General features: G+C 34.7%; 1 protein-coding gene across 3 annotated transcripts in view; it reads left to right on the top strand.

Annotated features, from left to right (window-relative positions):
* The first annotated feature begins 295 nt into the window (after positions 1–295).
* The window catches only part of Rbp6 (RNA-binding protein 6), a 387,157-nt gene continuing 370,490 nt past the window's right edge, over positions 296–16,962 (top strand). For all 3 annotated transcript variants that reach the window (XM_013326661.1, XM_013326662.1, XM_013326664.1), the window contains exons 1-2: positions 296–506; positions 578–618. In XM_013326661.1, the coding sequence (XP_013182115.1) occupies positions 448–506; positions 578–618 (100 nt within the window). In that variant the 5' untranslated portion in view covers positions 296–447. The remainder of the gene's footprint in view (positions 507–577; positions 619–16,962) is intronic.

A 16,962-nucleotide genomic window follows, 5' to 3' on the forward strand; every position in this document is an offset into this window, starting at 1 on the left:
ACTTTGGAAAGTTGTATGAAGTTGTATGTGTGGGGGTGGCGGCCGCGTGGGTGCGTGGTGGGCGTGCTCGCAAGGCGGGCGCGGGGCGGAGGGCGCGGGGCAGGGGCGGACGGCGGGCGCGAGCACGTGTCGCGCGCTCACGTGGTGGTGCCGAGCGCGTCGCTCTTCGCGTCCGTCGTGCCGAGAGTATGAATAATTGTGTACGGAGTGAATGAATCGATGCGGCGCGGCGCGGCGCGGGCGGCGAGCGGGACGGCGCGGGCGGCGGCGAGGGGCGCGCGGAGCGGCGGGCGGCGCTGCGTGGAGGGGTGCGCCCAGCGCGGCAGTCTCGTGCCGGTAGTCGGTAGTGCAGCCGAGCGACTTCGGGAATCGTCCCCGCCGCGTCGTCGCTCGCTCGTAGTCGTAGTGCGCCCGAAGGCCTGACCCACGCCGCCGGCGCTCGAGCCCATGGAAACCCAGAGCCAGGATGTCGCCCACAGCCCCGCCGAGGTGCCCAACGACCCGGGGTACGTCTGACTGCCGCGCTGCCCCCATTGCGAGTGCACTTCCGTGTCTAATGGTGATGTTTGTGTTGCAGGAAGATGTTCGTCGGGGGCCTCAGCTGGCAGACTAGTCCAGGTACGCACTTCGTACTCCGCCCACGCCGTGCCGGAAGTGCATCCGATGCACTCGCTCACTCGGCCGTCGGCGTCGACCTTCGCCCGCTGCGTTTTCTTCTCCGTGATTTCCTCGCCAAACTTTACACAGGCGACACGATTCGTTACAGTTTTCTGTGATAAAACTCCCAAAGTTGCGACATAAACATCGCGAAAGTTTGGTAATCAGCTGATTAGGCAAATCTCGATAATAATGTTTTCGGCGGTTTCTCGTCGCGCGTTCAAATACACCGCCTCTGTAGGTGCGTACGAAGTTTAAAACGTGATTAATTTTCATGATACGTGGTGTAATTCAGTTAAGATGTCTATGTGTATCGGTAAGTCAGGTGTGCGACGGCGGCCATGCCGGGTGCGCGCGCAGCCGCCCTTGCCGCTCTCGGCATGCTCACATTCAGGCTTCGAGGGAAAATCGTCCTTACAACGGCGGATGTTCAGTGGAAATTTCAGTTTCATCGATGCGTTACCGGCTGTTACCCTAAACAGTTATCACAACATAACCTCAAAATTCAGTACGTAGCGCACAACACGCACCGGTCCGATTACGTTTATTTCTTTTGATTCAATTGGCATTAAGTAAACATGTAACATGATCTGTGGTTTTGGAAAATACATTGAGAAAGCGTTAAAATTGTTTTATTCCTATCCTAAGAAAGCCTTCCAAAAAAATTAGCTTATTAATTGATCTTCATAAATAAACTTCATCAATGCAAATTAATTTAGATACCGATATAATGAAATTAAATAACATCCAGAAAAAGTTAATTAGATCTTCGATTTTTTTATATTTTGAAAACAGATTGAAATTTACAAATTTTCTTCAAGTTTTTCGACATCAATTTAATCGGATGCCTTTCAAGACATATAACATTTAGAATGTGACATGTAAAAGGTCCGGTGCGCGTGCGCAAGTAATGTGCCGGCCGTGGTATTGGGTCGTGCGCCCACATTGCCCTTTGATCAGCTATATCTATGCCAACTTTATGCTCATCTGGAGACATCTACTACTAATTATTATCATTTAAATAATATAATCACAATTATAACTTATTTTTACAGTTAATATTAAAACGTATATTCAATATTAAAATACAATGAAATAGTAACAATAACTGTTCACTTCATAAACTAATAGTTTTTGATTTCCATGTCTAAGTTAAGCAGCAATCTAATAAAACTATTGATTTCTAGATCCTTATAATAGCGATGATCGATCGACTACTTTAATTTCAAATAAGTGGGTAACGATAGATTCTACCTACTATGATTGACTAAAAGATCTCTTAAATATTTTCATATTATCGACAATAGAGAATAATAAGCCAAAATGATGACTACCGAAACATAGATTATGCAGGCTAGTCTTGTCTTATGGTGGTGACTGCCGTCGTTTACAGCGCCTGTTCGTTTGATGGCTTATTGCCAAGCGCTACTTGAACGCTCCACTCGCTTTGAGATGCTTTATTAAAAGAATAAGAACTTTACCTAAGTGTTTAAGTCGCTTGAAATTTTTTATTATCAATTACGTATCGTAAAAATGTAGTAGTTTTATTAAAAATTCGGTGTATTCATGTAAGACTACGTCTGCAATTGACGTGTTTGTACTAGATGTTTGCACTTGTCGGCGCTATTTGATAAGATATATTGTGAAATATCGCGTTTCAAACTATTTTTTGTTGATAAGAGTCAAAGCATTGGTTGCTTTAACCTAATCTTAGAGTAAAAATATTCTTGTATTTTCGGATTTGAAAACGTTACCCTGAAAATTCAATCACAACGTATTTTTTGATAAGATTGACAGGTTAGTAAAGCCTTTATCGGATTATTTAATCTTAACTCAAATGCGCAAACATAAATCGGATTTTCCATGCTATATAGTTATCCGAGTTCTCAGTTCTAGTCTGACAATTTGAAAAATAAATATTATTAATCAAATTAGATTATTTTCATCAAGTCTGACAACGGTAGTTCATGGTTAACTTAATTTAATAAACGATACTTCAGATTAAAATTGAAATATATTAATGTAGAGTATTAAGCAAAGAAAAACTTAACAAAAATACAACAATTATAAGAGGCTTGATGATCAAATGACTATTAAGCTTCAGTATATATTTAAATCAAGCATGATATGTGAGACGACTATGGTCCAGTCACCCCTAAGTTAGATTAGGCTCCAGGCTCTTGGTGGGGACGTTCAGTGAGATGATGAAAATTTTTTGTCACTTAAGATGGTTTTATTTTCAACAATTACTGCACAACTTTGTACAAGCAAGTTATATCATAGTAACTTGCAACAGTTCCGTTAATTCTGAAAGTAATAAAATCCGTGGTGAATCTACGGACAGGTCTTTTATAATAAGGACTTTAACGTCGTGAAAATTTTTCACATAAAAAGGTTTTTAGTTACCTTTTTAAAGACCGAGTATTAAATTCGTCGTAGCATCGCTTTCCAAGCCACCGGCCGTTAAAAAGTAAGTAAAGATGACATTACATGTTTTTGAAATTCGTATCTTTTTGTAACGATATTTTTTAAACTGCCTTCTTCGATACATAGTAATTATTACCCGACTCTATGTCTTATATATTCGTCCTAATGGTTTGATATTTAAATCGTATTCTTCCCAAGAATGTTTCACGAGTAGGTTAATCATTAGTTAGCCGTGATTATTTTTATTAAATTAATTTAATAATTATATGTTAGTTTAGAAGATTATTCCAGTAGTTTGAGCATAAGCCATTCTGTAACGGGTGAGTTTAGAAGATAAAAGGATGAGTTGCATTATCAGACTGAGTTGGCGGCTGACGTACAATTGACACGCTGACTCGAAGATCCCCACTGTCCGACTTACATTACAGAAATAAACAGGGCGTGTATTGAAGCGAATGATCTTTACTGAATCCAATTTATAGGATTAATGCTTATCGTACTATTTCATCTTTAACTATACAATAAATTAAGGCGTTTCAAATAAGAATTTACGGGTCAATGACTTCAATCTCTCAAAAAATAGCTAGAAAGGTACAGACTACAAAAAAATTATAAACATTTGATATTAAATTATTCAAACTTTCGTGAGACATTATACTAAACTGATATATAAACACGGCTAAACACTCACGTATATACGTCCGGTGGCGGCATTGACTAGTTTCGAGCCCATCGGGGGCCCTTCATCAGGATGAGTGGTACTGGTATTATTTCGCGGACGCGGCCCGTCGCTCACACTGATGAAGGGCCCCCGATGGGGTCGAAACTAGTCGGTGCCGCCACCGGACGTATATACGTGAGTGTTTAGCCGTGTTTATTTATCAGTTTAACATTAGATATACTAATTATTTTTAATGTTAGATTTGAATTTCCAAAAGTATTTAACTTTTATTTTACGATTGTAAAGTTGTATCGTCATAATATTCCACAGGTTCATACACATCATATTTGAAACGGAATGAATACAGAAATATTAATAATATTCAGGATTAAAGCATGCAATTAATAGTTCAAACTTGTTGATTAGCTCGTTAAATGAATTCTTTACTATCTGATACAAATGTCAAATACATAATATACTTATGAGTTTGATTAGTTATTTCAATAATAGTTTACATAACAGATTAGTACAAATGCGTATATACTATGATGAGTATGTATCGAATCTGATGTGTAGTTATGCAATCCATCCAATTAAGCGACAGACGGGCTCACTGAGTAAATACTGTTACTAGAGTAACATAACATTTAGTAACATAATATAATTTTTGTACTAGAACTAGCTGTCGTCCGCAACTCCATCCAAGCGTTTGAGTAGCCTATGTGTTCTTCTAGACTATGTTCTACATATATAATATTTCAATTTTAATCGAGATCTGTTGACCCGCTTTGAATGTACCTTCTAACAAACATCTATCCATCCATTTAAACATTCGTATTTATAATATTAGTAAGATCTTTACTCACGATGTCTATAAAAACTTAAATCGCAACTTTCTCATGTAAATATTTCGGTAAAACTTATTATACCAAAGTGTTGGACTAATTAAACTTTATTTAGAAACTCAGCGACTATTAAACTTTTAAGATGTTCATTAAATAGAAAACTTGTTCTGTACTTTAAGGAACCACACAAATATCGACCTATCGACTAATACTTCTACTTTAGCTTTACGAAGATGGTATTATCAGATTTAAATTTTAGCAATAGAAAGAGTTGTGGTAGGTAGATAGGGTACATAGTAGAGTGATGATAATGGGCGCATCTAATGACGTTGGTGAATTAAAGTTCTTTGGAATAGTTAGCGAGAAGTTGTGGCCGCTCAAGGCAGTCGCGTGGCGCTGCGTTAAGCCACACAATGCAGATGGGAACGGGACCGGCATGGACTCGTTACGGTCATTATGGCTGCGATTGTTTGCCGGGTCGCGTTCGCGCGCATATCGCCGGAAACAACTGCGACTCCGCGGTTTTGTTATACAAATGATTCTTCACAATACATCGATGCCTGCTGTTTACTTCTCTAATCTTAGTCAAGTAATACATCGGTTACTGGCCACTCATTTGCATAAACGTGCAGGAATTTCTTTAAAATTTTATGCATATTCTATGTTTTTAAAAAGATTTTTTTATGTTTTCGGTTTGATAAATGTGGCTAGACATCATTAAGATTGCATTAATAGTGTATTGTTTCATATTTATTTTATTATTTTTATTTTATATGTAGAAGCAATCACGGCCAGTCGTTGCTAAGAGACTTCGTATGGACACAAAGTCTCTGTGGAGTTTTCGAAATGTAATAAATCAGATTGGTTTCTACTTATTCGCGCAGAAAGCAATTTTGTTTTTATCTGATATCTCAAGTTACTGCTGTCGAGTAATATTTTATAGAGATGGCAACAATTTTGAGAGCAAAATCTATGTTTTGTAAGTTTACCGAATATATATTGGCCTTAATGGTTGTTCAGTTTGCCATTTTTGATCCTAAATCAAAATAGAACTTTTACTCTTGGAATATATATATAAGAGTTCACACTAAAATGTTTTATGTAATATTTCAAGAACACGCAGAAAACTTTTTTATTAGTAAATAAAGAAATAACGATTATTATTCTTAGTACTTTAATTAACCTCTACTAATTAACTAGCTTGTTCTTACATTTTCAAGTTAAAAGCTTCCAGCTGTTATAACGATATGCTACAATCTCTATGCAAAGTCCTGTTAATAATAGTGAACGCCTATTTTTCTTTCATAAAACAATTATTTAACAAATCCTCTTGAGGAAACTTTTATATTGATTGCTTAAGTAATACGTTCAACAACACGAGCTTGGGTTTGAGTGCTTAAGTACTTCTTATGAAAGTTAAAACATTAACGCTAATAGTCAAGTTTATTAAAAAACATGAGACTCCGAGATCGTTGCAGAAAATTTTATTTTATGACATCGCTCCGCCGGTAACTTATTTAAGTAGTTCCATTAACTTAATGACGTAATCTATTTTAATTTGGCTCTTAGCGAACAAAGTGAAATTAAAGGTATAAAAACGTTTCCTTTTGATTTGTGGTTGAATCTGCATTATTTTCGCTCGGCCAGTTCAGCGCTGCAGCGAAAAGATTTAGCGAGTGGTCAAAGAGGAAAGGGTACATAGAGGGTGGAAAGACGACCGCAACACCGCAAATCGCGATATAATCCCCCTCGCAAAGCGTATGCGGTCGTTGTATCAGAGAAAACGATGGCTTTAGGGACTGGTTACGTATCGTTCCGCTAGCTATTTAGGTTGTCTAGAAATAAACAAAAGAGCGAACACGCTAACGATTCGTGTATCGAGAAAGATAAAAAATATATCAGACGGCAAGAATGAATTATGGTTTCGTTGTATACATAATATATTCTTAAAGACATATAGATAATTCGAACATACGTAAACATATATATGGGTACAACATTAAAATGTTTGACAGTAACATGATTTTTTTTTATTTAAGGTAGGACTAACCGTGGGTTTTTCGGACCAAAATCACCGAATATTTGATCTCTGTTTTGTCAAAGATGACTATATGTTTTATACAGAAATTTTAATCTCAGAAACCAACGGTAAGTACATGATTACGTGTAACCAATTTGTTATTTGTGTAAATTTCGTTGAGTGGCTTAAGACCGGATATCATAACTCTTACAGCACGTCAGTAGTACGTCGCTTTACTTGTTAACTTGTTTGTTGAACATTAATTGACCCTAATGCGGCGCGGGCTCGCTTTCCACTACCGCTAATTTATATCTGCGCTGGCAGTGTAACAGAAAAAAACAAAAGGAACTCTGTCAGCCTACATTTACGCCAGTTTGATGCGCAGGCAGAAATAAATAAATCTTTCGGTGCAATTTGATGAATAGCACGGCGACGCGCGCTGACGTTTTGTCGTTTCTAATTTACCGAGGCAATCTAGGCCGCGGCTTTTGTTAATATTTCCTACGAACTGTGAATATTTATCTGTCGCTCGCATAGCTCATAGCTCCTGACTATCCGCAGCGGGTACGACGTGCAGCGTGCGGTGCGCAAACAGACTCACATCTGGGAGCGTTCGGTTCGGACGACAAACACGACTGCCTTGTCGTCATTACTCATATGTCGCGCACACGACTCCACGTAACCGTCTCCAACTCTTCATCTACGATATGACACATTCCTAATGCACATCTTTTGGAATTGAACCTTAATTATCAAGTGGTAGAGTGTATATTTCATTCTTGAAAAATGTCACTTATTACTCTTTGGAATCAGCTTCACAAGAGAACAGCGCATCTTCAAACGATATGCTAATTGACGTTGGCGTGAAGCGAGAGTTAAAAAATCGAGATGAAACTATTTTTCCACGTAGCTTAATATGTTATTTTAACTAACGATAGTTTATTAACTTGTCGCAAAATGTTATTTTGAAGACCATTATAATAATCACCTGATACATAATTATCATATGTTTTTATTATATTAAATATAATTAAAATACAAATATTATCTTCATGATACTGTAGAAAATTTTATATAAAAATCCAGACAGTCAAGAATTATAGCTAAAAAAAATAGTTGAAATAAAATATGACTTAGTGAATTTAAATGCGTACCAATGTCTGACCTCTACATCCGACACCAGTATATATCTGTTCACATAAACGACAATGTGTCTGCATCTTATTACCTTTATCGCATATGAATATATTACATCTATTGGCAAATGTCATTCACCTTTATTTGAACTATGGACTCCGAATTTATTTCCTATGTTACGCCAACAATATTGTTTTCATTGTTACTAGTTAGATAATAATCACTTAACTACCGAGCCGAAGGCGTGTTACAGTAGCGTCTTATCGTACGCAATTAACGCCATTTATGTGATTAATAAAAAAAAAAAACATTTTATTGATGCAATGATATAAGTTATGACGCATTTATGTTTTACTTATCTTTTAATCAATCGATGGATCTAATGATTTCTTTTTTTATTGTTTCATTACATACAAGTAACGACACAACTTACTTCGAACTTTATGTAGGGTTGAAGTATTTTTATAATTTTCATTTTCACAACCGTCCCATAATCCAACCAACCATAAACGCTTATTAAGTTATTTCGTAAAAAAAAAGAATTCAGGTGAGCAAATAAAGGTTATGTATTTTTAACAACATCAAAGCTTAGCACTTAATTAATTTTATCGAAGGACGAGGCGACATTTAAAAGTAAAATCAATATGATGGTGCTGCCTGCATCATAATCTCATGATTCGTAATATCTGGATCATCTGTTTAGAAATGAAATAAAATAACACTCAACAAGCGACATAAAATTTATTTACCATCTATTTTTACTAACACTAAAAAGCTTCTTGGAAAATACTTAATTGTTCCCTTAAAGTAATTGATGCGAAAAATAATATTTATTTTATTATTATCATTTGTGCAGAGTATCCTCATTGGAATACCTATTAGTAGAATCTGGAAAATGTATTTTCAACATGTTTAATTTTTATATCCATTAACAAGATTACTTTTCTGCACGACATTGCCTGTAATTTATTATTAATATCAAATCAGTTCAGGCCCGCGTTCTGATAAACCGTTACACGCCACAAATAAGCCGAAAAGTCTAGATGAAATGATTGGATATTTGGAGTTTGGATTTTATATTATAGGTCAAGACACAAGGGAGTAAAAAAAATACTATATAATTCACAAAACTTGTTCTATTTCAATAGTAAATGAAATAAACTTAACTACGATCCCATTATCCTAGGGTATAATGAACACCTTGAAAATTGTATCATCATCAACCCTGCCCTTATCCCTATCGAGGGTCGGCACAGTTTGTACTACTCCTCCATACATCTCTATCAGCCGTCATATCTGACTCTACCCCCTTCTTACGCATATCCTCTTTCACACAGTCATTCCATACTTTCTTTGGTCTTCCTCTACCATTGTAGCCATCCACATTCAATCTCATTACTTGAAAATTGTAATTCATATTTTCTTCTTTACAATATTCGTTTGTCCACAGACTGTGTAATCTTAAAATTCTTTGTTACAAGGTTAGTTACCGTACTCCTCCGAAACGGCTGGACTGATGTTGATGAAAATTTATATGCATATTGACAAAGTAATACTGAGATTCGATTACTACTCGTGTATATTTTTTAAACGCGCGGAGTCTCGGGAGACAGATAGTTATTTATATATTTTTATCTATAAGAAACTTTTTTTATATGAGTTATTTTTGCAATACAGTAACTCAGTAAAACAAGTGCCTGTCGCTTTATTGATGGTAATACAATCCAATATACCATTTCCCCGAGCTATTTAATTTTGAAAATATTTCCATCTGTTTTATTTACATTTGATATTTGGAGCGTGACATCTGGCCGTCCCTCAATATTTTATGTATGAATCCAAGTTGCTTCTATCATTCCCTGACCTTGATTGTAATTCAGGTTAGCTGATATCATACTGCCTGATGATTTACATTTTAATATATTCCGGGTTTAGATATTGTAATTTGTGTCTAAGGATTTTAGATCGATTTATTTTTTAGTTTGACTTTTAAGTTGTATCGTATTGTTGGATAAAGTTTAGCTTGAAATAAAATTGACTTATGTATCTTATATCGGAATTATTAAAACAAATATATTCATTAATTCTTTGGAGTCTTCACCAGCATTATCAGATGACGTAGACCTTCAAAGATGATCTCAAAGATGGGTCAATTCCCCTCCCATTTAGTAGACTTCCGTAGGCCTGATTAGTTCGTCCGTACACGGTGCATCTTGTGCGTTCCCTCTGCATATTGCATTTCTTGGCGAATATTCTGAAACGTTTTGATAAATGCAAAGATTAAGAACTTAGTAACGAAAATTAGGTTAGAAATGTAAGATAAAGTCAAATCATATAAATATTACTTCAAAATAAGTTAGCTACTCCCTTATACATAAAAATATCGTGTCACGATGTATTTTCGCGATAAACTCCAAAAGTACTGAATAGATTCTTATCAAATTTTGTAAGCTTGTGTAATTTGATTCTACTTAGGAGATAGGGTAGTTTTTTTATCACAAAATCAATATTTTTATTATAATAATTCCGCGCGGACGAATTCGCGGGCGACAGCTAATAAATGTATAAGTTTAGTACATTGACGTGTCTCATTGCGACATTACCGTTGCTATATTTTAATATGTTAAAGAGAACGTCACACTACGTTTTAAATGGTCCAGTGTAGAAAATAAATGCCATTTTTTCTTGTAGCTTAATAGCGAAAGGCCTATTTAAAAATATGTCGATGTATTAAATTTAAGATTTTCTAATAAAATTAAGTCGAAAATCTTTTTTTCCTTAACTACTTACCTTCAAATCTTTTAAAACATTATTTGCACCAAGTCATTGACCACATATAATTTGTGTAAGAAAAACAAACTTGTAAATAATTTAGATATTTCTTGGAATATATTGAAGTGGCTTATAGCCTATGAAGAATGTAATCGGCTTACGGTTCGTAAAAAGTTGCTCTTAAGTGATACGTTAATTACACAAAGAGCGGAGAAAATGAATAACATTTTCTTACAAAAATACTTAAAAAAAAAGAAATCAGAAGTTTACATTATAGTACTACTGGTCTATTTTACTATTAGGTTGTGATCAAGGACTTTTGGGCTATATAGCTACAATTTTTTTTAATATAATTAATTAATTATATTTTTAAGATGACTTTAAGTAAACTATAATAACGATATAAAACGGCATTATAAAACTTTTTTTCTAGACTGCTATTTTTATTTAGGTTTTTAGTAATTGTATTTACATCAATTTACTGTTAATAGATTGATCTGTATTTGTAAATAAACAGTTGGCTTCCATTACAAAACAATATTATACGAAAGAGCCGTTTATGTTTAATATTTTTTGACCGAATTACTGTGCGTTTCTGACACCTAAATCTCTGTATAAAAGATATCTTTGTCCCTGTCATTATCATTGAAACACAGAGCTAGCTAGGCTCGGAAACCCATGGTTAAGCTTACGATCTTGAAACAAAAAGTTTATTAAAATATTAAGTGATAATTAAATGAAAACAAATTGCGTCTCGGATCCTTAATTTAGTCCTTTTTCCCTTGCCACTTTTTATAAGGAAAGGATGGGAAGTGGAAGTCTACTTTCCGGATGAGAGGATGCATGGAAATGTTTTCTTTCTGTGCATCCTCTCCTCCGTCGATGAAAGGTAGGTAACGCATATTCAATTGTGTATGTCTATGGGCAACGGTCACTTCGCTATTTCAGCGATTTCAGGTGGCCGCTCGCTCGTTTGCCACCTTATGATATAAAAAAAGCAAACCTGTCTTTATATAGAACACATTATTGTGTCAAATTATGATTGGCATACTTTTTCCAGTCGAAATTTTGTAACAGGATGCTCCTAATGAACGCGGTGACGATTGACGCAAAAACAATATTATGCCCGCCGCTATTTTAAAAGTGAACAATAATCTACACCCAGAAATTTTGACTGAGATAAAAAACATGCAAAACCATTTCAAAAGATTGAAAAAAAATCTTATTTGTAATACTATTGTATCTTGTCATTTTCAAAATTAAGCGGAATTTTTTAAAAGATGGACATCTAAGCGTAAGTTTTTCACATCAAAATCTCTATATAAAACATACCGTCACCCCTGTCTTTACCTTTGACAAAAACAGAGATGACTATACATTTTAAACGGGTATTGGTCTTAGTTTCTGCAAACTCGGTAAGTGATACCAAAGTTAATATTTTCAGTACGAATTAATAATTAAAATCACTCTGTATACATCTATCTTCGCAAATTAGGTATTAAAGTTTACCATTTTATACATTCACAATATAAATATGTAATTAACTATATGAAAACATCATAAACTTAATGCATTTGCACATGCAACACATGTCTTGCCATATCTATTAAAGTAAAACATATTTAAAAATGAATTTATGGTATGTCATTTATTAGAATTTTAGTTTGTTACATTTTAGCTTTCAACTAACGCTTTAACTAACGTATAAAAAGAAGAAAACGTAGACCTAACAAATTTATGGTTAGGAAAGATGGAAGGTGGTTGCTGTTTTATTAACGACATCCTGATTTAGGTGAAAGTGCTTGGAGAACTGCCAAAACACGTGTCATATTCAACGGCGATGTAAAATGAACGCGTTTAGTGAATTCCCTTCAACAAGCTGAAACGTTAGTGTCGTAAAACTATTAGTTGTTATTCTTTCAAATGTTATATGTTCATTCTATTTTGAAGCACATAGACTTTGAATTCATGTGATTGATACTTCATCACCATCATCATAATCAGCCCAAATTTATCCACTGTTGGACGTAGGCCTCGCCCATCGATTCCCACAATGCCCGGTCCGGTGCCGCCCGCTTCCAGTGGATAATACTTGGATAGAGTTACTGGCTTGCTTTTCTTTTTGAGAAGGGAATACAAAAGCTATAAGTTTACCTGAATTGGACTCAGATTTTTATAAGAAGATATCTGCATCATGTTAAAATATAACAGAGGTAGATACGCATATAAAAAGGATCCCCTTGCTAAACGTGCTAAACTTTTTTTTCTGAGATACTGGTGGGAAGGGGCTGACTATTAGAAGGTAGTCTCAAGCACACACACACATCAGACAAATCGCGGAAGTATTGCACCGAGCAAATACTGTTGTACCTCCACTAATTAATATTCACTCATTTATGACGTCGGAGTTTTTATAGAAAAATAGTCGCAATCGTGATAATTGAGTGTGAACGAAGTCACTTCTAAGATCAACGGTAAAATAAGTGCCGTGTGTGTAAATGTTCGCTTACTATTTACAGAGCACAGCAAATATTAGTTTAGGCGCAGGATACACTAGCTGGAGAGCGACAACAAATGCTACCGTATTATTGTCACGACACCACTAGACGTCATATGAACCATAATTATAATTTCCTTATCGATTGTATTGGAATATCCTATAATTAAAAAAAATGTTTTGAAATTAGTCACATCCTGTAGCTATTCCCTAGGAGTCAATTTTTTTTTAAATCAGAAGGTGGCAAACGAGCGAGCGGCCACCTGAAATCGCTGATATAGCGAAGTGACCGTTGCCCATAGACATAAGCAATTGCATATGCGTTGCCTACCTTTAATCGACGGAGGAGAGGATGCACAGAAAGAAAATATATTCCCTTTCCATGCATCCTCTCATCCGGAAAGTCCACTGCCACTTCCCATCCTTTCCTTATAAGAAAATATGTGGGAAGGGAAAGAGGACTAAATTAGGCCTCCGGGACGCACACTCATCAGACGAAACGCGGAATTGCTTCCACTTTACGCCTGTCTTCTGAGTGGTCGTGGTATTTCACCGGGCGAGCCGGGCCAATTCATGCGAAGATGTTACCGCTTTAACTTACTCTACCACTGTTGACTTTTGAGATTCAATGAATACTCGGTCCATTAATTATTTACCAGTATTAGAAAATTGTAACGGAATAGCAACTTGTCGCAAAAAATAGATTGTTCCGATGGCATTTTGCAATATTTTTAGCTTGCTTCATTTTGAAATAATTTGTAAAAAATAAATAATTTTTCTCTAAGCATTTTATAATCGTGTTAAAAGAGTAAATTGCTAAACATACTTTACTTCCTACAGTTTTTGCTACTTCCATGTCACTGAGGCTTAAGCCTTTAGGAAGCCATATTATGGTTGCATCCTTGGTGTTAAGTCTCGGTGGTATTAAAGTGTTTTATGTCTATTTAAAATGTTATTTTAGTATCCTACAAAGAGTTCAAATACCTCAGGATTATTTCTTTCATAACTTCGAATATTCAATCATTTATATTCATAGGTCTATGGTAGCTTTTAATATTGAGATTGCATGTGAAATTCTGTTTGCGTTTTGATGTAAGATTACAGTTTAAAAAAAACTATACTAAAAGTAAGTGCAAGTTTATAGGTAAATAAAGAATAATGTAATGGCCTATAAAAATTTTGTACAGCACCGAGAACAGAATGCGTCTAGCATTAAACATCAATAAAATTTACTCAGGTAATTTAAATGTCATCACCCGTGTCCGCTTTTAACTGCCGACGTACAAAGACTTGACTATTTCTGTCTTATGTGAATGACAGCTTGTTGGTAGTCACTGCGATTGCATTCGACCTTTGAGCAGATCTAGCCTCGCCTTGCGATAGCCCAAGCTAGAGACATCAGGGCATGGTCGATATCGTCATATATGTCGCGTTATTGAACTTGTCTGCTCTTGTCACTACTGTAATTAATTCCTAGAAATTCTCTCTCGTTATCGTTATGTTGTTATTAATGTCAGCTCCCACGCCCTTCAACCCCACCAGGAAGACATATAAAGTCGTTTTATGACTTTATTCAATCACAAATATAATTAAGTTCCATATTTCTGTCTATGTATATCTGCACCGGTAGCTAACGAATCACAGAAATAAACTTAATATGTGACTTTTAAGAAACATCACTTAAATTTATAGCCTCGGAATGCATCCGTCCGCGGCATTTCTTAGTACGTCCGTCGATTAGTTTGTACTCTTACACTATTTTTAGGTTTACCATTTAATGTCTTAATAGAGTTGATTTAATCTAAATTAAGAAACAAAATCGAGTCCATTCCCTTTGCGCTGACATTTCTAAGGCGTTACGTGACAGAAATATAATAGTTTTTATGCAATCCACTTTTAATAAAAGACGAATCACAGTTAATGCGAATGGAAGATTTGCATAGGATAAACTTATTTCGCTACAATTTACCAAATACTATTTATACTATTAACTACGGCTTAAAATAGTTGATATTAAAAGGGAATAATCACATTAAATTTTAAAATATGATTCAATGATAAAAATAACTTCTATTAACGTAAATAATATAGCTCAGCACTATATATCCCGCGTATTTTTAGTATGAATATTTTGTAATTAATTAATATTAAATTAATAGCGAGCGATATTTCAACATTTTTAATAATCTACGTAGTCATGATGGAACGGTAAAATTGTTAAGACATATATTTACTATCAGAAAATATGAATTTTAACGTAATTTTACATCTAATATTTGAAATATTAAATCAAAAGTCTTACTAATGGACGATGAAATATGAATAAATTAGATGAATTTGTGGTTAGAATTCAGACGTTTTATAAAATAACCTTGAACTAAATGTCTCTTAAGTGTATCGATCTAGTCTATAATAATATTATGTCATTAATTTGAAGTATAAATTAAGACAATTTAATGTTAAGTGTTTAAAGATTTTATCGTCAACTAATATGCTATGAGTGTTCGTAGTAGAAAAACGATTATATTAAATCAGTTATTATTAATATGACTTTCATAAATTTTATTAAATTTAGCTAACACGTGATAATTTATATTAGAAGTTGCAAATAATTAGTGTCATAGAAACAAATGGATAACTGTGCGCAGTCTTGCTACTGCTGTCTCCAGACCAATATTTCAGGGCATCAACGGCACTAGAATAATATTTGTTATATTGTTTGTCTATAATTAAAGTGTGAAGAGACTCGAACCGTTTCAAAAATAGCCGTTTGCGACACCGTAAATCTCCGTTACGACGAAACTTTGGCTGTAAATCATTGGACCATGCGAGACTTAACGCTGTGTTGCGTTTTATTGCAACCGTTATTAATAAAATTACGTTGGATTACTGTTCCTGTAATTTATAGTTTATGTCCGTCAACACTGTCATGTCAATGGCAATTACTCGCTTGTTTGACGTTAACTTTAAATTGAAATACACTTCCGTTTCTAAGACTTTCCTTCTCATAACTTGAAACTTAAGTTAATATGTACACTTAATATATTATAACAATTTAAGATTTATACTGTTTTTTAAGAATAAGTTTGTATAGGTTAACCCTTAGGTCTATTTTATTATTCCTAATTTATTATTAGTTTTAATTCTTATAAATTTCGTTTTAAGATTTTAATCATATTTCTATTGTAGAACAAAAATTATGATCTTCATGACACTAAAGAGGGAAAAACTTAACTAAGACTTTTTTTAAAAGATGCTACTTGCAAGGATGATTGAAAATATAGAAAAAGTGAAAAGGAATCTAAGCAGAATCGTACTTTAAACACGCGTCGTAATCTTTCTCTTTTCAATACCTTCACCAATTAAGTAGTACTAACTACGCACTAAAGCAATAGCTTCAAATCACAATATAGATAAGTTTGTTTTACGTATGTTGTGCGTAATAACGCATATAATAGTAATGTTATCAAAACTGTTTGTCAATTCGCTATCTTTGCCTCATTTTATCTAAGTATTAACAAAACAAACACATATTAGCATAACGTTATCTTCGTAATCTAAAGCATAGAATGGTAAATTTAAGAAATGAGTAATATTGATTGTAAAAGTTGCAATATAGTTGTCAATGATGTGATGTGATAGTTGTCAATGATGAGATGTGATAATTATCAATGATGTGATGTGATAGATTTCAATGATGTGATGAGAGAGAGCTTGGTCATAGAGCAGCAGTCTCTTTCATGAAATAAAAGAGATATTCGTTATACTTATCTGTCTGCATTCTTTCATTTCATTTGTTTAATTAGTATAACGAATGTCGTGTTACTAAAGTTATATATTCAAAGGGAAAATTACTCGCATCGCTGCAAACATAAATATATTTTATTAGTAATAAGTACAACTGCATCCGAATTCCGCAACGCATCTCATTCAGTAAAACATAAAC

The sequence above is a fragment of the Papilio xuthus genome, unplaced genomic scaffold (genome assembly GCF_000836235.2).
Source record: "Papilio xuthus unplaced genomic scaffold, Pxut_1.1 DF828780.1, whole genome shotgun sequence".
NCBI lineage: Eukaryota > Metazoa > Arthropoda > Insecta > Lepidoptera > Papilionidae > Papilio > Papilio xuthus.